The 21,978-nt window shown below is 42.0% G+C and overlaps 2 protein-coding genes across 15 annotated transcripts in view; both read right to left on the bottom strand.

The window, feature by feature from the left end:
• The window catches only part of PPP3CB (protein phosphatase 3 catalytic subunit beta), a 47,934-nt gene extending 43,095 nt beyond the window's left edge, over positions 1-4,839 (bottom strand). For all 8 annotated transcript variants that reach the window (XM_086382061.1, XM_086382066.1, XM_086382062.1 and 5 more), the window contains exon 1: positions 4,640-4,839. In XM_086382061.1, the coding sequence (XP_086238187.1) occupies positions 4,640-4,724 (85 nt within the window). In that variant the 5' untranslated portion in view covers positions 4,725-4,839. The remainder of the gene's footprint in view (positions 1-4,639) is intronic.
• A 1,857-nt stretch (positions 4,840-6,696) lies between these two features.
• USP54 (ubiquitin specific peptidase 54) overlaps positions 6,697-21,978 on the bottom strand; it is a 63,190-nt gene continuing 47,908 nt past the window's right edge. For all 7 annotated transcript variants that reach the window (XR_015156813.1, XM_086382021.1, XM_086382022.1 and 4 more), the window contains 4 exons: positions 14,118-14,236; positions 13,377-13,517; positions 9,684-9,870; positions 6,697-7,997 (listed from right to left, as the gene is read on the bottom strand). Coding sequence is in view for 6 of the 7 variants with exons in the window: in XM_086382021.1 (XP_086238147.1) it covers positions 7,438-7,997; positions 9,684-9,870; positions 13,377-13,517; positions 14,118-14,236 (1,007 nt within the window). In the remaining variant the exon portion in view is untranslated. The remainder of the gene's footprint in view (positions 7,998-9,683; positions 9,871-13,376; positions 13,518-14,117; positions 14,237-21,978) is intronic.

Below are 21,978 nucleotides of genomic sequence, written 5' to 3'. Positions count from 1 at the left end.
CTGCCTCCAAGAAAAATCTATCTTACTTAATATATCTAATTCAATTCCGTATCCCTAATGCCTAGTATAATGTCTGGTACAAAGAGGTATTCAATAAATGATGCACAAATAAATGGTCCCAATCTTCTGCTTATTTGAATCCTACCCATCCTCAAAGCTCTTTCTTCCTATACAAACCCTTGTTAGACCAATCAAATCTAGATTCATTCCTATCTCCTTTGAACTCAACTTGCTGGGTCTGCCACTTAACTGGCAATTATTAATCACACAGCCTTATGACATAAATTATTAACTTTTCATGAGAACCTATTTCCCCAAGGACCAAGATTGTATTTTACCTTTTACACTGTTTCCGAACAATTTTTAGGTATATGGCAGGCATTAAATAAGTAGTTGCTATTTGGTTACTTTGAATTTCAAAAATAAATTTTACATACCATATAAAAATGTCAATTAGTGTTAGCTTATTTCATCTCTATGTAAAAATAAACATTTTTATACTGAAATGAAATCATAGGATTGGCACTAAAACACATCTCATCTAATAAATCAAAATTCTTTCACCCAACTTTTCCTCATAACTCTTGCCAATTCATTCAATAGCACCGGAACCTGAAGCTTTTGCCTCACTACTGAGCACCTGTATTTCTTCCTTGGCATTTTCCTTCTAAGATGACTTGTTGCCAGAGTGTTCTCTTTCCTTCTCACTGCTCTCTCTGTCTCATACACACACACACACGCATGCACACATACACACACACTATTCTCTGTTCCCCTGCTTTCTCTAGGACACATGGTACTGAAGATTTATTTTAGTATGCTTAACAGTTTGACTAGGGTAAAAAAGAAAAGGAAAATCATTTTCAAGAATTATCTTTTTTAGATAGGTTAAGTCCATACAACAGATTTTGTTTAAAAAAAAATTAAAAATCAAGTTGCTTTAAAATAGAATGAACTAGGGCTTCCCTATGACTCAGTGGTAAAGAATCTGTCTCTCATTGCAGGAGACACTTGTTCGAGCCCTGTTCTGAGAAGATCCCACCCACATGCCACGGAGTAACTAAGCCCATGCACCACAACTATTGAGCCTGTGCTCTAGAACCTGGGAGCCGCAACTATTGAGCCCACGTGCCACAATTACGGAAGCCCACACGCCCTACAGTCCATGCTCTGCAACAAGAGAAGCCACTACAAGGAGAAGCTCTCGTACTACAACTAAACGGTAGCCCCTGCTCTCTGCAACTAGAAAAAAGAAAACACAGCAACAAAGACCCAGCACAGCCATAAATAAATAAAATCATTCAAAAAAACAAGCAAACATAATGAACTAGAATTAGCGCACGCACGCGATCGCGCACACACACACACACACACACACACTCACACATTTGAAGAAGCTATGTGACTCCAAGACCTATGTGGGTCATCTAAAAATCTGTAATGAAAATAAGCAATCCTATTAAAGCTAAGGTACTGGAAAACACATTAGCCAAACAACCTCTGATTTTTAAGCAGGGCGGCAGGCAACAGAACCTAAATGAATCATAAGGCTGCCCATTAGATACGTAACAGGTAAAAAACTTACAACACACACATTTTGGTTCAATCTCAAAGTCTGATAATTTAAGAGATAAGGATAATAAAACCTAGGGAATAAAACATGCTGAATAAAAAAGAAAGTGAGTAGCACTGTGGGTGCTAAAATGAACACATACACAAAACAGACAATGCAATGTAAGCAATAAAGGTGAATTTTTGCATTAAGTGTAATAGATTTATTAATTTCAAGGGAAAATCTAGTTTTACAAATCTGGGACCTCTTCTGTACAGCAAAAAGTACATTTTAAAAGTATCTGAGGGAAAAAAGTAAGTACCTGGACATTTCAGGTCAAGTAAATTTCAGGGGGAGGAGGAAGAACAATATAAATAAATTCAGGGTTTTATGCTTTAATTTTACACACACCAATTTTGCTGATGTGGCAAAAAGGCACTAGGAAAAATTAACTGTTCTTCCTAGTTTGTTTCTATTTTCTTATTGCCAACTTACTATGTTAGCTAAAGACAGAAAAATGCTTAACAGAAAATAGTTAAGAGGGCATACTCTCTCACCTAAACCACTTGGGCTCCACCAACTTTCAAACAGATGAATTTACCAGAGCCAGAAGCTGGAGCAGGCCCAGAACTGAACTGTCTTAATGAACCAGGAAACCTAATCACCCATCATCAGGGATATGGAATTACCACTAATAATTTCAGTGAACAGATAATTTATACATGGATCACCTACCATATTCCAAGACCTCAAACTTCACATGATGTGAAATTCAGGCATTTGATACTAAACACAGAAGACCTATTCCCCTTTAAAACCTATGTGACCATAAAACACAGGCCTCTTGGCTAGAAGTGTAAGAGTATAAAATCTGAAACAACAGGGGAAAGTTTCAGGGAGTAAAATACTATTTATATTCAATGCCAATAATGGTCTCTATAACCTTACCACTATGAAATGGTGCAAAACTAGCACATACTAGACTTAAATCTAGATTTGTAACAAGTTAAACTTAAGTTGAATTAGCACCGTGGTTATATAGCTTCAGCAAACTGGTGTTATCATCAAATGCAACATTATATTACAATTACTTACTGAGGAAGGCAAGAAAGAAGCTTGAAAATGAAATATAAAAGATTTCTATAATGAAAGGTAAGTTTCCCAGTAACTTCCAAGGAAGCCAAAAACTCCTGGAGCATCACTAACCAGTCTATTGCACACTGTCTCTAAAGCATGTGATCCGTATCTGCCATTCCAACTAGCTAACGAATTCCATAAAGAAATGAAAGTTGTCTTGAAGAACATACTACTAAGTACATGGGACCTTATATCCAAGACTTCGACTATGATTTTCTATATCAACAAACTCCCATTTACCTAAATCAAATGACTTTTATTTCATACCAATAAACTGCAAATATGACTATGTCTTATATTCACAACCCACTCCTAAGGAATATGCCCTGTCTGGAATCTTATTTTTACTGTATTAAAGCAGTACAAGGGAAACATTACCATATAAATGACAAAAAAAACAAGAAGATTCACAAGCTAAGTACAGCATAAACTTACTGTTCAGAAATGTGACTGGTGGTCCCATCTAATAGTAGGGTGAAAAGTGCCAGGGGAAATTAACACAGCACAGGCATACTGTCAGAAAATTAACAGGCAGCTCATGTCTCCTATTCCCAACCCAACAAAACTTCAAGATAGCATGAATGTCTGAACTGCCAATCTTTTTTCTTTCTCTTTTTCAAAAGACTTCTTGGGACAAGGATTCCATAAAAGCTTTTTTCAGCTGATGCCTGGCCCGAATATATACACGATTAAGCTTTTAAAATTGTCTACATAAATCTAGATACAAATTAGTATTATCATTAAAGGAGGCTAGAATTGATAAAAACCACAAAACAAAAAGTTTTTCTTGTTTTTAAATATTTTAATGGAAACATGTCTAGTCAGATTTCCAAAACTGGGCTAACAGTGTTTAAACATTACGCCAGTATGTTTGAGAAGTTGAATGAAATAAATAAAACAAATAAAAGAAGTATCTATCTTTCAAAAATAAATGTGATACAATAAAGAAAACTTTATTCTAAAATGATTTCAATTTATTGACCAAGCTACATGATAAAGAAAAATCATTTCAAATTATGTTCTTCACCTCCACAGCAGGGTTTGAAGTTGATGGGCTCTCCCAGAAAGCATGGAAATTTTAAGCAATTCTAAATTAGCCTTCAATTTCTCTATTTCAAATTAATGTGATGACCTGTTGTAGTTAAACAATCATAAATTCTGCACCAGCTGAGAAATATTTAATTTTTTCTTCTAGGGGGAGTCTGTAGGCGTTTGCATGCACGGGAGGGCTAACCCCTCTTGCCCTCTGACCAGTGTTGCGGGTTCTAAGTAAATGCTTCTTCCTATCCCCGAAGCTCTTTTTTTTTTTTTTTTTAAACTGTCTTTTTTTTCATCTGTTATGCACTTAAAGCCGGGGCCCTCAAATTCTGGTTTGTCCCTTCACCCTTGTCCAATCCCATACAGTTCCCCCAATTTCCGCGCGGGGTGACACCTGAGGGCCGAGTGCGAACCCCTGCGGCTGGCATTAACTAGGCGCGAATAGGGCGGATGGCTGTCACAGGGGAGCAGGCGTGGGCCAAAGGCGAGGTGATTTCTGACTGCTCATCGCCCAGCCCCGCGTGGCTGAAGGTCTCAGAGCCCCTCCGTTCGCCCCGGCAAGCCAGGCGTGCAGCTGTCGCGGTGCAGGAAGCTAATCGCGGCCTCTGGGCCGCTTTGACACGGCGGGCAGGAAAAGAAAGAGGCTCACTGCGACTAGTAGCCTCACCCCTCCAGCTAGGAGACCTACAGAACGAAACCTCTGCCACGGCCCGAAGGCAAGCGAGAGACCTCGGAGCCGCCGCCACCGACCCAGCCCAGCCCAGCAGGGGCCCGCCCAGGGGCCACTCCCCAAGTGAGGCAGCCACTCACTCGCCCGCCCTTCCGGGCCCGCTCCGGAGGGGACGGTCTCCCGCCCGCCCTCACACAGCTATCTCATCAGGCCAGGCCCCCAGGGCTTCGTCCACCTCTCACCTTTGACGACGCGGTCAGCCCCGGGAGGGGGCGGCGGGGGCGGGGGTGGGGGCGGTGCAGCCCGGGCCGGCTCCGGGGCGGCCATGCTGGGCCCGGGGCTCGGCTACGCGCTGGGCCGGGCGGGGCTGGGGGCGGGGGCGGCGGCTACCAGAGCCAAGCGGCGGCGCCGCCGGGGAACATGGCGGACCCTCTTTCCCTACAGAGGGGCTAAGACCGGCATGCACCGCGCTTGCGGGGGCGGGGGCGGAGCAGGCTCTAGGGACTTGAGCAAAATTACTGAAGCTAGGAGAGAAACAAGACCATGCCAAGGGATCAGCTTAAAATTCTGGGCAAGCAGAAATAAAAGAGTGAGGAGAGATGATTTGTCTGTAGCTAGTTCCTGCGGTGAATGAGTGCTAGGGAACACGACACCGGCTTTCATGGAGCCCCTAGAAAGATGGGGAGACCTGACCAAACCTAAGAATCTCCCGCAAATAGAGAGAAAAAAAAAAAAGTATAACAATTTGACTATCAGATCCGGGTACTTCGATTGATAACTGACAGAAGAACTAGAGGAAGCGTTGTAGGTTCTAGAGCGAAGCAACGGTTCAGAATGGAGTTTGAGAGAGAATCTGGCCCTTGTGTTTAGAGCCTGGAATTGTCAAGAGTCTGAAAGCACAAAGAATGCAGGTAGAGCAGACTAGTCTCCAAGGGTTCAGAATCAAAACAGGTAAGAGGAAAGGAAGGGTTTTGTCACTGAGATGTTCAAAGAGTCTACGAAATTCACCTGAAAAGGACACAGCCTCCCTCTTAATTCACTGAGAAAAGAGATTTCGAAGGCAATAGGGAATTGGAAATTAGTTCCTCATAAGAAATACCTCTACGATAGAATGTGGGCCCAGGTTTTCTACGGAAACTTTAAAGAGATGTACACTCTTGGGGAAGGGAGTATTGGGACAAGAAATGATTGTTCAATGGATAATTATTAGAAGAAGAGTATGACAGAAGATGAGATTGCTGGGTGGCATCACCGACTCGATGGACATGAGTTTGAGTGAACTCCGGGAGTTGGTGATGGACAGGGAGGCCTGGCATGCTGTGATTCATGGAGTCGCAAAGAGTCGGACACGACTGAGCGACTGAACTGAACCCCAGGAGAGGTACTGGATCAGTAGCAGGGATCAGAATATCCTAAGATCTATATATCTTTTTTTTTTTTTGCTGCACTGAGAGGTATGTCAGATCTCAGTTCCCCAACCAGAGATCAAACCTGTGCCCTATGCAGTGGAAGCGCGGAGTCTTAACCACGGGACTGCCAGGGAAGTCCCAGATCTATATATCTTGATGGCATAGGACTCAAGTAGGATAGAGTGAGAAATGCCTGCCCATCCTCCTGCTCAATTCTACATGTGCTCAGGCAAGCAACAGTCCAAACGACTTAAAGACCATCTCTCTACCTCTTGACTTGTCAATCTTAATGATCCCGAGAGCTGGAATAATCTAAGAAAAAGAGAAATGCCCAGTGGGTAATGTTTGCTAAGGGAGCTCACATACTATTTTTTAGAGGGAGATGAATTTTCGAGTGAGGAAGGGGTGAAACTGGATCTTTCTTACATGGAAGTGCCATATAATTCTGGAGGGAAGGGAAGGGGCAGCCATATGAAGTGAGCAAGGAAGGGATAAGAGGCACATGATAAACTTGTAGAGGGAGGGCACAACGGGTACCTAGATCAGGAGTGAGTTTGTAAGAGGAGTCTGAATCCCAGAAAATCTCCCTGAGGAGTGAAGGAGAAAGTATGTAATGTGTTGAGTGCCTCTTGGCAGGAAAGGGATAGAAAATATACTAGCAGCAATAACAACAACGAAAGTCACTCCATATTAGGACTCATTGACTCCTACCTTGAATACATACCCTTCAACCAGTCTTCAACTCCTCTTTGGCTCCTCACTTTCACTCAGTCAAAAGCCATATACTGAGCCCCAGGCCACTGGGAATTGCTATTTCTTGCTTCCCCAGCCCAATACAAAAGAGCAAGAAAATATAAAAGGAATCAAATAGACAATTAAATGACAAGGAATTAAATAGAACTATCTTATAGATTTATTAATGAAAAATACTTTACAAAAACAGTATGTTTGGCCCTAAAATAGTTCAGCTGACTCTGAGGGTTTACAGCGGCGACTGAGCAAGTGGCAGTAATGGCTGTGCTGCTGAGGACAGGAGGGTATGTTAGTGTGCCTGACTCCCATTTGTTCTGAAGAGTAAATGTTATGTTGGCAGCCCCACATTCTAGGCCTAAGGTTTGGGGCTGAGGGAAGGCTGACAGTCCGGGCAGGTGGGCTAGCCTGAATGATGTGGTCAGGACCAAGACTACAGGGCTACATGTCCCGCCAAGGATGAGGGATGGAGAAGACAGAAGGTTGGATCATAGGGATAGGTGGATAAAACAAAGCATAGAAGTTGGTAATATAACAGGGAACAGAATATGAGGGCTTAGAGTATTCAAGAATAAAATGGTGACCCTAAGATCCTAATGAATGGCTGGTGTCCAGAGTAACATGGATTCATCTTTAAAGTGGATCAAATAAAACCCTAAACAGCAGCTGCTTCCTTTTGCTAGGTGAATGGAAATTGAAGTTTCAAATATTCCCTCAAAGAGCCAGGTCTCCTTAGGGGTTCCTGGCACCCCTGGGAGAAACTGCCAACTCTGTGTTGAGATAAGACTTGCACAACCCTGGCAGGGATGCAGGGTACCAACTCTGCTGCAGTACAGTTTAACAGAGAAAGCTGTGGCTCCAGGAGAGGAAAGGGGTGACCCTTACCACCTGCTGTGCTGCAGGGCTCTAGCCCTGATCTGTTCTCTGCTAGGGGCATCTGCTAGGACAAACAGAAACTCCTCTCTCCCTGTCCTCCTGTGCCTAGATGGCAGGGCATAACTGCTTTGCCTCCAGTCATCATCCGGGGGCATATCTACTCTTCGAGGACCAGGGGCTCGAAACCCTGGAACAGGACCTGAATTCCAAGCTGACCTCAGGGGTACACAAAGACTGCTTGATGGTGGCGACACAGGGTGAACAACAGGAGGGTGGGAGGGTGAATGGAAAAGATCCCCCCAGGACTGAGCATGAGGAACCTGAAGGCCCTGGTGTCTTTCTGGTAGTGTGGCAGTGTGGGTTAGCTGAGGCTTGCACCCTGGAGTAGTCAGGAATCTGGCCCCAACATGCTGGTTGGCCTCTGACCACAGTCCCCGGGAGGCATCTGTTCTGGAACGATGGGGGAGACTCCGGTAGTTCAAAGTCTTTCCTGTGTACTTGACCCCTTCGGAAGTTTCACCCCTGTCACACATAGCCAGAAACTGCTGGACACTCCTCGAAGTTCCTGGGGAGAGAAAAGAAACCCAAAGATTGAGCATCTTCAATAAAACCATTATCCTTCCCAGAGGACCATTCCTGGCTGTTCCTTTCAACTCCCCGCCTCTTTAAAAACTTACAAATAAGGGAAAGAAGGAACCTAGCTTTGCTTTTAATGTCATTTAAAAAAATTCTTAATATACATTAAAATCAAGTCACTGCCAATCTGTGCAAATGAAACAGTCTCCTGGATGTTGCCATACTCCTATCTCACTGCATTATAATCTGTCCTCCAAAAGACAGACAGACAGACACAAACACACATACATGAATGGCTCTCTGATATTCCAAATATATGTTCTCTGTGATAATTTTACTCCTTAGAGCCACCACTCCAAAACATCACTCAGTTTTTCTTAACATGGTACTTTCACTCCAGTTGAACTGTATCTGCTTACATTCGTGTTCATTCTCCAAGATTTCTGCTTTTGTTTGCACTACTCCCACATACATAATGTAGAATGCCTTTTCTATACATTGATTCCCCTTTACTTAAAAGAAGCAAAATAACTAATTTTCCAAATGTCACTTCTAAACAGTACTTCTCATTTTTACTTTTTAAATTCCATCAATAGCTGTATTATACACACACACACACACACACATATATATATATACCTGATTACTGAAACTTTGAGCTCTTTAAGAGCAGAGAACTGCCTTCTTTGTCCCATGTATTTACTGTAGTATTTGGTGCAGAACAAGTTGCAATAAATGCTGCCTTAATGATCAGATACTTCTAGTAACTCTCAAAGGATGCTGGTGACCTGGCAGCTCCACTGAGTAATAAGAAGTCCATTTATCCAGAAGCCCTGCTTATCTAAAGCTCCCTAAAATTTGGGCACAAATATCAACAGTACTACTCAGGTCTAAGAAGATTCTTTTCCCTGGGGATTTATACCCATAGACAAGTTTCTCAACTTTGGCACTACTGATATTTGGGGCTGATAATTCTTTGTCTTAGGAGTAGGGTAGGGGTGTGCAAGGAAACTTCTCTGTGCACTGCTAGATGTTTAGCAGCATCCCTGGCCTTTCTACCCAGTAGATGCCACTGGCACCTCCCCTTTCTCATTAAGAATCACTGCCTCAAATTGTAGATTTGGTCCATGAGGGGAAAAATGGAACAAATCTTGCTGTGGAGCGTCAAAGCAAGCCAGAAGGATGCTGCCCACCTTCCCCAGGATTGTCTGGGTCTCTATACGTGGCATGGGTATTCTGTGCATGGGATCTTTCCAAGTCTGCCATTCACTACTCATCCTCCTAGACCATCCCTCAACTGAGACTTGGGATAAAAGGAGAGAAAAACAGCCGATAGAGATGATATTTCCTGTTTTGGGGGATCCTAAAGACTGGGTACTAATTCCCTGGGTCAGTTAAAATCATATCTTATTACAGCTGAAGCAGTTCATTTTCATGAGTAGTTAGATTCTGGGAGCTCTGGTCTAGACCCCATGTTGCCCAAGAAATGATTCAGTCATGATTCATCAAGATCAATGCTTGATCTTTAAAGCAATAATTCATTTCCCTTTACAACTCCACCTTAGGACCCCCCTTCCCCTTCCCCACTCCCCAACAGAGGCACCGATTTGATTCTTCCAGGTCCCTGGAAAAGTACTACATTCCAGCACATAATATTAGATTTGGGGAGAGTTACCTGGGGGTCTATGGGGCTCCCCTGCCATGCTGGGCATCAGGACATCTGGGGACAGGAACTGTGGTTGGGGTGGGTAGAGTTGGGGACCAAGGAGAAATACAGGAGGGTCATGGATGACAGGGAGGGAAGAGGAGCTGGAACAACGATGCCGGGTTTCCAAAGGCTTTTTCCTCACACTTGATGAATCCTTACAATGAGACAAGACAAAAAAAACATAGAGATGAGGATTAACACACAGCAGGCTATGGTTGGGTAAACACAGTGAGGGAAGCAGGGGGATATGGAAGGAACTAGAGTACAAACATTCCTTAACCTAGAGATGGACCCAATCTACTCGACACTCTTCCCATCAGCCCCTCTAGGAAACGTCCTGACTATGAAACATCCTCCACTATGAACTTAAGACACCAAAGTACAGTTCTCTTCTCTTAATATGTCTTCCTCACAACCCTCACTTTCCCAATCAAGGTCTTTAGCAAAGTCCTTAATGCTACTATCAAAATTAGAGAATGAGATAGAAATTTAAAAATAGAGAAGAGGGAAATTCCCTGGCTATCCAGTGGTAAGGACTGCAAGCTTTCACTGTCAAGGTTCAATCCCTGGTCAGGGGACTAAGATCCTGCAAGACGTGTGGTGTGGTTAAAAAAAAAAAAAAATTACAGAAGCCTCTAAAAAAATTAATAAAAACAGAGAAGAAATGAGAGAGAAATTCAGAAAGCCAAAAAGATGGAAAAATTCTACACTCACTCTAAATATTGGGAACTAATATTTCCCTAAATATACAGTCAGATATTGGGAACTAATATCTCCCTAAATGTACAGTCAGAAACTCTCTATTCCATCTCTCCTGTTACTGCTACACTCCAGTCTCCATTTTGGTGCTGCCTGTTAAGTCTGTACCCACTGTTGCTTATGACCTACTTTGTTCATTTGTCATTCACTTATGTGGCAAAGTCTCAGAAATATGTCTTTTAATATATGAGACACTAACATGTCCAAAACTGAACCAACATTCTTCCCAACTCCTCCCTCTGGTACTGTATTTTCTTAAGTCACCTAGACTCAAAATACTGACACGCCCCTTGATTTTGCACTTTTAATCCACAATTCCATTAGTTGCCTATGCCATATACTGTCATTTCTACCTACAGGTTTTATATTTAAAGTCAACTAGACCACTGCAGCAGCCTCCAATTTAGTCTTCCTATCTCCAGCCCACAGCCTCCTTTAGTGTGGCCTGCAAGTTCCATGTGATATGGCAAAGCTGATCTTTCTCCCTTTATCTCCTACCATTCCTGTGCCTTTTACACTCCAACCTTCGTAACGTTCTTCAAAACTACGAAGCTTATTCCACCTTAGGGCCTTTACACTTTGTGTTTCTGTTACTGGGAATGCTCTTCCCATGGCTTACACCTTCATATAACTGAGGTCTCTCATCACATGTTACTTTCTTAGAGCTGATTTTCCTCACTACTCTATCAAAACCAGCCCTGAGAATAACCACTATTACCCTTAGCCTCTTGCTTTGTTTTATTCTTTATCACACATTGTCTGGAGTTTACTTGTTTAATGTCTTTTCTCTCCTACCAGAATACATTTCTTTTCACTCCAGTGTCCCCATAACCTTGAACAGCTCCTGGAGGATTATTATAGGCACTTAATAAATAATATATTAAATAAAATGATCTATAAGCCAGTGTATCTTATTTCTTTTTTGAAATTGTAAGATACTTTGTGCTGTTTCAGCAGTGTGTGCTCATAGCGCCTAACACAGCCTGGCACATGGTAGGCATTTACCAAGTAGACTAAGGACCAGATGCCAGTCCTCTCTGCATGTAACACAGTCACCAAAAGAAAGACAGCCCTCTTCACTGGGTCCCCTTCCATCGCTATATAGCCTCTTACCAAGTCTCCGTTTGGGGTTTTTCAAAAGAAGAACCTCAAATCTGATTCTCTTCAGAGATATGTCCTGGGTTTTTTTTTCCTCTTTTTGCAATTCTCTTCCTCTTTTCAGTGGCTATGATTCTCAAATCTCAATTTTAAGTTTATATGTCTCAGAATCAAAAGCCTACCAGATATCTATCTCCACTCAAGCTTAATACGTCCAAAATTGCACATATCTCTCCACCCAAATATATTCCTGCTTCTCTTCCCTCAAATATTATCATTATCAACCCACAATTCCTAGATATCATCCTTGATTCTCTTTTCCCCATTTCCAGGCAAGTAGGCACCAAACATTTTAATTTCCTAGTTGACTCTCCAATATGTCCACATCTCTCTATTCTCCCAAACTCCTTACTATGGTTCATGAGATGACCCTTGTTTATAGTCTTAACAGTCTCACTTGTCAACATTCTCCATTTATCCCTCGCCAGACTCTAATCATACCACACCAAAAAGCTTTTTCTAACTCAGTTAATATCTGCTTCAGTCCCCTTTATCTGCTACATTCATTTTAATTCTCCAGGAAGACTTCCCTGATTCCTCAAGCCTGGTTTAGATGTCCCCTCTATTTTGCTTCCATAGCATCAAATCCTATCATATTTATATTATAATTGTTTATCTGTCTCCTCCAGTAGACTGTAAAGTCAAGAGAGCAGGGACTGTATCTAGCTCACTCAACACCATTTTTCGGCACAATACCTAGAAGATAAGCTCAGAAAGCATTTCTTTAAAAGAATGAATCAATGAATCAATGAATGATACAGAAGTCAGGCCAAAAGGAAGCCAACTCTCCTAGGAAAATAACAACTTGCCATTAAAGGTATATGAGAACAAATGCTGGGCAGAAAAGACCACCTTTCCCAAAAAGAGTGGCCAACTGTTCAGAGCTATTTATAAATTTATGACAATAAACTGGAAAAAAATGACTACCTCTTGGGTAGTCACTGGGAAAGAAACTGGATCTGAAGAACTGGTGGAAGAGACTTAGTTTTCCTTTTTGTACTTTTCTATTTTTATACCACATATTTAAGACCTGTTTTTTAAAATTTTTATCAAACTGACATGGTGAGCAAGCTTCAATGTACTACTGGTGCTTTATGTCCTGACCTATACTTTAATAAAATCTCAAGTTGCCTTAGGCAAGTGTATGAAATTCTCAAAAGGCACATTTTAGAAATCCAACCACTGAAACTATTTGAGTTTGCTGATCTCTGCTGACTTGGATATCCCTGTCCCTTTCATCTGTAGATTACTGCATTAATTCTATATGAAATGCCCCAAAGATGAGGACTTTAAATCATTTTCCTTCTGCTGCCAATGCATATGCTTCATTTCAGCTTGAAAGCCCACTGGACCCCACTGGGTCATTTTCTAGGATGGGGAAGAACAGGAAAAACAAGACGTCATCCCATCTCTTCTTTTTCCTTTGATTAGTGCAATGGATTCTGACCCAGTCAGCAGTCATGGCTCCTCAGAGACTCCTCTCAAGGCTTCTGGGACTCTTCTCATCCTGAGGAAGTCTACATTACACCTTCCAGAACTGCTACAGGGAAAGAACGTTCTTCTGGGCTCCAAGTGAATGTGTGACCAAAAAAAATAATGATTCCATGTCCTCATTTTTGCTGAGTGCACATGGCTTTCCCCAAATCACAACCTTCCATTTCTCTTGCCCCTTCACCCACAGTACATTTTTACCTAGCAAGAGAAAGAAGATGCCCTAAATAGACAGACCCTGATTCTACTTACAAAACTGTGGGAAGAGACTGGGACCTCCTCCCTCTCTGAGACAACGGTGCCACTGAGACTGCGTGAGATGCGCCGAAAGTTCTCTGCACCATACTGATCATCCTCCCCACATTCCCGGCTGGGGCCTTGGCAAGGTGCGGCCTTCAAACACACAGACACACAGGCAGACACATAACATCAGACTTGTGGTTTTCCCACAGACTCTGTCCCGAGGGATATGGGAGAGAATAGGGTAAGTAGGACTCACTAGTAGAGATCTGAATTAGATATATTTGAAAGGTAGTAGCCATGTGGCCAGAGAAGGCAATGGCACCCCACTCCAGTACTCTTGCCTGGAAAATCCCATGGACGGAGGAGCCTGGTGGGCTGCAGTCCATGGGGTCGCTAAGAGTTGGACACGACTGAGCGACTTCCCTTTCACTTTTCACTTTCATGCATTGGAGAAGGAAATGGCAACCCACTCCAGTGTTCTTGACTGGAGAATCCCAGGGACGGAGGAGCCTGGTGGGCTGCTGTCTGTGGGGTCGCACAGAGTCGGACACGACTGAAGCAACTTAGCAGCAGCAGCCATGTGGCAACCTCCTCTCACTCAAAAGAAGCCCAATCATAGATCATGTTCTCTTCTAATAGCCCCACATTCCTATGCCCTGCCTTATCACCAACCCCGCCACTCATATCTCCCCGTAATTCTTTCCCAACACACCACCCCATGCCCAGAACTCTAGAACCTGAGGTGGCTACCTGAGAAGCAGACACTGAGTTGGCTTCATGGAGACTGTGCTCCATTTCTGCTGTTGGGGTCTTTGAGAGACCAAGGCCAGGGGCTGAGTGCAACCTCCTCCCTACACCATCTGCAGAGCCTGAGGAGGAAAACAAACATAAGTTGAACCCATCTCTTCTCCCAGAGTCTGCACTCAGCCTGCAACACAAAACTCTGGAGTTTTTGCTTCATTAAATAACAAATATTCATCTCTGAATTCAATGGAGGATGGATTCCTAGAATGTAGAAACAGGAGTTTCAGAATATGGATAGCTTCCCATAGGCCATAGGGATCTCAAATACAGGCCCTAGAGAAGGGGCTCTGTGGACACATAGCTAAATAGTAAATATAATCAGCTTTGCTGCTGTCAGATTTGGGTCCAAGACTTATAATAGATATAGAGGAAATTACCTGACACAGTAATTCTCTAGAGCATCTGCGATGACAAGGGAAATGTTGTCTCCAGTCTAGTTAGGAAATTATCATAGTAATCATATATTAAACCATCTCATTTTACAAAACAGGAAAATAAGTTCCAGAGTCTGACAAATAGTAAGTAGTTTAACCAGGATTAAAACTCAAGTCTTTGGATGTTCACTTCCAATTATATACTATGAGCAGGAGCTCTTCAACATTTTATATATGTAGTGTGGTCTTTTATTTCCTCATTAGCATCTCTCTAATCACTTACATTCTAAACAAATTCTAAATGTTTATCTCTTCCTAAAAATCTTGTGAGACTGTAAAGAGATGAGCTGCTCCAAACTGGATATGTGACTCCCAAGGGGCTTGCTCCAATACAACTAATTAAACCTTCTGAAAGCGCACACACCCTTGACCTACATTTGATATATATGTCTATTGCCAATTCACATCTTGATTTGATATTTTGATTCTAATATGTATACCTAGCTAAAGCATGATATTGCTGATACTAAGCTAAAAGGCCAGTTATTTTTAATATTTTCTTGTGCTTAAATGCAGTGGTTCCAATACTACCTCTGATTCATCTAGAACTTTTTGAAAATACAGCTTTGTGTATCTCTCCACGGACATACTAAATCAGAATCTTTCTGGTTAGAGCCTGGGAATATTTATTTTTAAGAGATTTCCATAAAGAATGTGGGAGAATAGCCTTAAACATTGTTAGAGGAAATGTGAAATATTATAGTCTTCCTAATAAGCAATCTAGAGATAACCATTAAGATTGAAAATAGATTTACCCTCTTACCCTCTTGAGAATAAGAAGCAAAAATATCAGTTTATTGTGGCATTGTTTGACTAATAACTAGAAATAAAGTAATGCCTATCCACAGCAGAATGGCTAAATACTTTATAGTATCCTCAATATCAAATACTGTTCAGCCACTAAAAAAAAAAAAAAAAAAAAAAAGAATTTAATTAAACTAGATGACTTAGAGGAATTTTCAAATATTTTCAAGTATTGAGTTAAAAGAAATCTGTAAAATAATCCCCAACAAAAAGACATGATATATATATATACATCTGCATAGGATTACATGAACAGAAAAATACAGATATATGCACAGTAGATTATTGTCTGAGAAGGCTGAGGGCAGGGGTAAACAGTAGGGACTGATTTAAGGAAAGGAAAGAGAAATTTTCTATAATAAAAACATCAGGCATGTTATGATCCCATTTATATGAAACTATTCCTCTTTTTTTTTTTTTTTTTAAGCCATTTCTTCAGTGACTGTGATGGGCAGCCAGATTTAAGAATTATAGTTGTAATGGTTAGAGTTTGCTCAGTTGCTCAGTCGTGTACGACTCTCTGTGTCCCCACGGACTGTAGCCCACCAGGCTCCTCTATCCATGGGATTCTCCGGTCAAGATTACTGGAGGGGGTTGTCATTTCCTCCTCTAGGAGATCTTCCCAACCCAGGGATCAAACCCCTGTCTCCTGTGTCTCTTGCACTGGCAGGCGGATTCTTTACCACTGAGCCACCTGGGAAGCCCAGGAGCACACTGATAAGGCAAGGTGAGCTTTTTGACTAAGAACAGCTCCATGTTATTCATGGCCAAGCACTGATAAAATCCTTCATCAGATTGAACTCCTTACTTGCCTTCTGCTTCACTGATATATAAAGAACTGTTGGACAGAACCTGGATCCGCTTATTCGCAGACACTTTTGCTTCATTTTTCAACCAAGTGACCTTAATAGGAACTTCTCCATGAGCCTGGCAATCTAAGAATCTAGAATTTGGAATTGCTCTAATCAAATGATTCCCATCTAGCGAACGAGGTAGCCACCGGAATCTCCTGAAGAGACTAAACACTGATTCCTTTAAAGACATTTAAACAGAGGTGAAGGTGGCCTCCGTAAGGGGTACTGTTGAGGGCACTTCTGGCTTTGACAGAAAGCAGAATTAAGGTGCCCCTTCATGGATCACAGCCTTGTCATAGTGAAGGGGCCTGCGTAATAACACAATGAAGCTATGAGCCATGCTGTGCAGGGCGACCCAAGATGGACAGGTCATAGTGGAGAGTTCTGATAAAACGTGGTCCACAGGAGGAGGCAATGGCAAACCACTCCAGTATTCTTGCCTCTGTTGCTGCTGCTGCTGCTGCTAAGTCGCTTCAGTCGTGTCAGACTCTGTGCGACCCCACAGACAGCAGCCCACCAGGCTCTGCCATCCCTGGGATTCTCCAGGCAAGAACACTGGAGTGGGTTGCCATTTCCTTCTCCAATGCATGAAAGTGAAAAGTGAAGTCACTCAGTCGTGTCTGACTCTTCTCGACCCCATGGACTCGAGCCTACCAGGCTTCTCCGTCCATGGGATTTTCTGGGAAGAGTACTGGAGTGGGTTGCCATAGCCTTCTCCAATTCTTGCCTCTAGAACCCCATGAACGGCATGAGAAGGCAAAAAGATTATGAAACCGGAAGATGAGCCTTCCAGGTCAGAAAGTGTCCAATAAGGTACTGGGAAGGAGCAGAGAGAAAGCTCCAGAAAGAATGAAGAGGCTGGGCCAAAGCCGGAATGACACTTAGTTGTGGGTGTGTCTGGTAGTGAAAAGTTGTAAAGTCTAATGCTGTAAAAAACAATATTGCAAAAGAACCTGGACTATTAGGTCCATGAATCAAGGTAAACTGGATGTGGTCAAGCAGGAGATAGCAAGAGTAAACATCGACATCTTAGAAATCAGTGAACTAAAATGGAAAGGAATGGACGAATTTAATTCAGATGACCATTGTATCTACTATTGTGAGCAAGAATCCCTTAGAAGAAATGGAGTAGCCCTCATAGTCAACAAAAGAGACCAAAAAGCAGTTCTTGGGTGCAATCTCAAAAACGACAGAATGATCTCAGTTCATTTCAAGGCATATCATTCAACATCATAGTAATCAAAGTCTATGCCCAACCACTAATGCCGAAGAAGGTGAAATTGAACAGTTCTGTCAAGACCTACAAGACCTTCTAGCACTAACACCAAAAGGATGTCCTTTACATCACAGGGGATTGGAATGCAAAAGTAGGAAGTCAAACGATACCTGGAAGAACAGGCAAGTTTGGCCATGGAATACAAAATGAACCAGGCCAAAGGCTAACAGAGTTCTGTCAGGAGAAGCATTGGTCATAACAAACACTCTCTTCCAACAATACAAGAGATGACTCTACACATGGATATGACTCTACACATGTGTAGACTCTACACATGGTCAATATCAAAATCAGATTGATTGTAATTCTTTGCAGCTATAGATGGAGAAGCTCTATACGGTCAGCAAAAATAAGACCTGGAGTTGACTGTGCCTCACATCACGAGCTCCTTACTGCAAAATTCAGACTTAAACTGAACAAACTAGGGAAAACCACTAGGCCATTCAGGTATGACCTAAAGCAAATCCCTTATGGTTATAAAGTAGAGGTGATAAACAGATTCGAGGGCTTAGATCTAGCAGACAGAGTGCCTGAAGAACTATGGACAGAGGTTCATAACACTGTATAGGAGGCAGTGACCAAAATCATCCTAAATAAAAAGAAATTCAAGAAGGCTAAGTGGTTGTCTGAGGAGGCTTTACAAATAGCTGAGAAAAGAGCAGCGAAAGGCAAGGGAGAAAGGGAAAGATATACCTAACTGAAGGCAGAGTTCCAGAGAACAGCAAGGAGAGATAAAAAGGACTTCTTAAAAGAACAGTGCAAAGAAACAGAGGAAAACAATAGAATGGAAAAGACTACAGATCTTCTCCAGAAAACTGGAGATACCAAGGGAACATTTCATGCAAAGATGGGCAAAATAAAGGACAGAATGGCAAGGACCTAAAAGAAGCAGAAGAGATTAAGAGCTGGCAAGAATACACAGAAGAACCATACAAAAGAAGTCTTAATGACCCGGATAACCACGATAGTGTGGTTACTTACCTAGAGCCAGACATTCTGGAGTGTGAAGTCAAGTGGGCCTTAGGAAGCATTACTATGAACAAAGTTGGAGGAGGTGACAGAATTCCAGTTAAGCTATTTAAAATGCTAAAAGATGATTCTGTTAAAGTGCAATACTCAATATGTCAGCAAATTTGGTAAACTCAGCAGTGGCTACAGGACTGGAAAAGGTCAGTTTTCATCCCAGTTCCAAAGAAGGGCAAAGCCAAAGATTGTTCAAACTACCATACAATCATGCTCATTTCACATGCTGGAAAGGTAACACTCAAAATCCTTCAAGCTAGGCTTCAGTAGCTTGTGAACTAAGAACTTCCAGATGTACAAGCTGGATTTAGAAAAGGCAGAGGAACCAGAGATCAAATTGTCAACATCTGTTGGATCATAGAAAAAGCAAGGGAATTTCAAAAAAAATCTGCTTCATTGACTACACTAAAGCCTTTTAACTGTGTAGATCACAACAGACTGTGGAAAATTCTTAAAGAGGTGTAAATACCAGAACATGTTACTTGTCTCCTGAGAAACCTGTGTGTGGGTCAAGAAGCAACAGTTAGAACCAGACATGGAACAACCGACTGATTCAAAATTGGGAAAGGAGTACATCAAGGCTGTATATTGTCACCCTGCTTATTATAACTTATATGCAGAGTACCTCATGTGAAATGCCAGGCTGGATGAATCACAGGCTGGAATCAAGATTGCTGGGAGAAATACCAACAACCTCAGATATGCAGATGATACCACTTTAATGGCAGAAAGTGAAGAGGAACTGAGAGCTTCTTGATGAGGTTGAAAGAAGAGTGGAAAAGCTGGCTTAAAACTCAACATTCAGTATGGCAAAATCAATACAGTATTGTAAACTAATTAGCTTTTTAATTAAAATAAATAAATTTAAATTAAAAAAAATTAAAACCTTCTGCACAACAAAGGAAACTATAAGCAAGGTGAAAAGACAGCCTTCAGAATGGGAGAAAATAATAGCAAATTAAGCAACTGACAAACAACTAATCTCAAAAATATACAGGCAACTCCTGCAGAAAAATAAATGACCCAATCAAAAAATGGGCCAAAGAACTAAACAGACATTTCTCCAAAGAAGACATACAGATGGCTAACACACACATGAAAAGATGCTCAACATCACTCATTATCAGAGAAATGCAAATCAAAACCACAATGAGGTACCATTTCACGCCAGTCAGAATGGGTGCGATCCAAAAGTCTATAAGCAATAAATGCTGGAGAGGGTGTGGAGAAAAGGGAACCCTCTTACACTATTGCTGGGAATGCAAACGAGTACAGCCACTATGGAGAACAGTGTGGAGATTCCTTAAAAAACTGGAAATAGAACTGCCTTATGACCCAGCAATCTCACTGCTGGGCATACAGAGCGAGGAAACCAGAATTGAAAGAGACATGTGTACCCCGATGTTCATCACAGCACTGTTTACAATAGCCAGGACATGGAAGCAACCTAGATGTCCATCAGCAGACAAATGGATAAGAAAGCTGTGGTATATATATACAATGGACTATTATGCAGCCATTAAAAAGAATACATTTGAATCAGTTCAAATCCGTTCTAATGAGGTGGATGAAACTGGAGCCTACTATACAGAGTGAAGTAAGCCAGAAAGAAAAACACCAATACGGTATACTAACACATATATATGGAATTTAGAAAGTTGGTAATGATAACCCTGTATGCAAGACAGCAAAAGAGACACAGATGTATAGAACAGTCTTTTGGACTCTGTGGGAGAGGGAGAGGGTGGGATGATTTGGGAGAATGGCATTGAAACATGTATATTATCATATATGAAACGAATCGCCAGTCTAGGTTCAACGCATGATACAGGATGCTTGGGGCTGGTGCATGGGATGACCCAGAGGGATGGTACGGGGAGGGAGGAGGGAGGGGGGTTCAGGATGGGGAACATGTGTACACCTGTGGCGGATTTATGTTGATGTATGGCAAAACTAATACAATATTGTAAAGTAATTAGCCTCCAATTAAAATAAATAAATTTATATAAAAAAAAAACTCAACATTCAGAAAACTAAGATCATGGCATCTGGTTCCATCACTTAATGGCAAACAGATGGGGAAAAAGTGAAAACAGTGACAGATTTTATTCTCTTGGGCTCCAAAACCACTGGAGACGGTGACTCAGCCACAAAATTAAAAGACATTAGCTCCTTGGAAGGAAAGCTATGACAAACCTAGAGAGTGTATTAAAAAGCAGAGACATCACTTTGCAGACAAAGGTCTGTCTAGTCAAAGCTATGGCTTTTCCATTAGTCATATAGGGATGTGAGAGTTGGACCATAAAGAAGGCTGAGCGCCAAAGAATTGATGCTTTCAAATTGTGGTGTCGGAGAACACTCTTGAGAGTCCCTTGGATAGCAAGGAGACTAAACCAGTCAATCCTAAAGATCAGTCCTGAATGTTCATTGGAAGGACTGATGCTGGAGCTGAAGCTTCAATACTTTGGCCACCTGACGTGAAGAGCAGACTCATTAGAAAAGACCTTGATGCTGGGAAAGATTGAAGGCAGGAGAAGGGGACGACAGAGGATGAGATGGCTGGATGGCATCACCGACTTACTGAACATGGGTTTGAGTAAACTCTGGGAGATAGTGAAGGACAGGGAAGCCTGGCATTCTGCAGTGCATTGGTTGCAAAGAGTCAGACAGAACTTAGAGACTGAACAACTGTGAAAAGACATTTGTGGGAAAACTAGAAAAAAAATGAATACTGGCTAGTTACTATATTATATAATTTCTACTATATTATATTAAGAAATTATTGTTAATTTTTTAGGTATAATAGTATCATAGTTCTGCTTTTAAAGGGGGCTTCCCTGGTGGCTCGGTGGTGAAGAATTCGTCTGCCATTGCAGGGGACACAGATTCACTCTCTGATCCAGGAAGATCCCACATACTGCGGAGCAACTAACCCCGTGCACCACAACAATTGAGCCTGTGCCCTAGAGCCTGGGACCCGCAACCACTGAACCCTGCTCACCCTATAGCTCACACGCTGTAACAAGAGTAGTTACCACAATGAGAAACCTGGGCACTGCAACTAAAGAAAAGCCCCTGCAGCAACAAAGACCCAGCATAGGCAAAAAAAGAAGGAAAAAAAAAAAATTCCAGTGGGGAAGAGAAAGGGGAGGAGGGCTGCTAAATCAAAATAAGCCACATGTTGATAATTGGCCAAGATAATCACCATGGAAGTTAGTGATAAGTACAAAGGGGGTGATCATAATACTTTATTGTTGTTGTTCAGTCGCTCAGTGGTGTCCGGCTCTTTGCAACCCCATGGACTGCGGCACACCAGGCTTTCCTGTCCTTCACAGTCTCCCAGGGCTTACTGAAACTCATGTCCATTGAGTTGGTTATGTTATCCAACCATCTCATCCTCTGTCATCCCCTTTTCC

Source organism: Bos grunniens, chromosome 28 (assembly GCF_055505025.1).
Source record: "Bos grunniens cultivar Pamir isolate PY7600 chromosome 28, Bosgru_T2T1.0, whole genome shotgun sequence".
In the NCBI taxonomy this organism is placed as follows: Eukaryota; Metazoa; Chordata; class Mammalia; order Artiodactyla; family Bovidae; genus Bos; species Bos grunniens.
The sequence above is the reverse complement of the archived record's forward strand: the minus strand, read 5'-3'. Positions and strand labels throughout refer to the sequence as shown.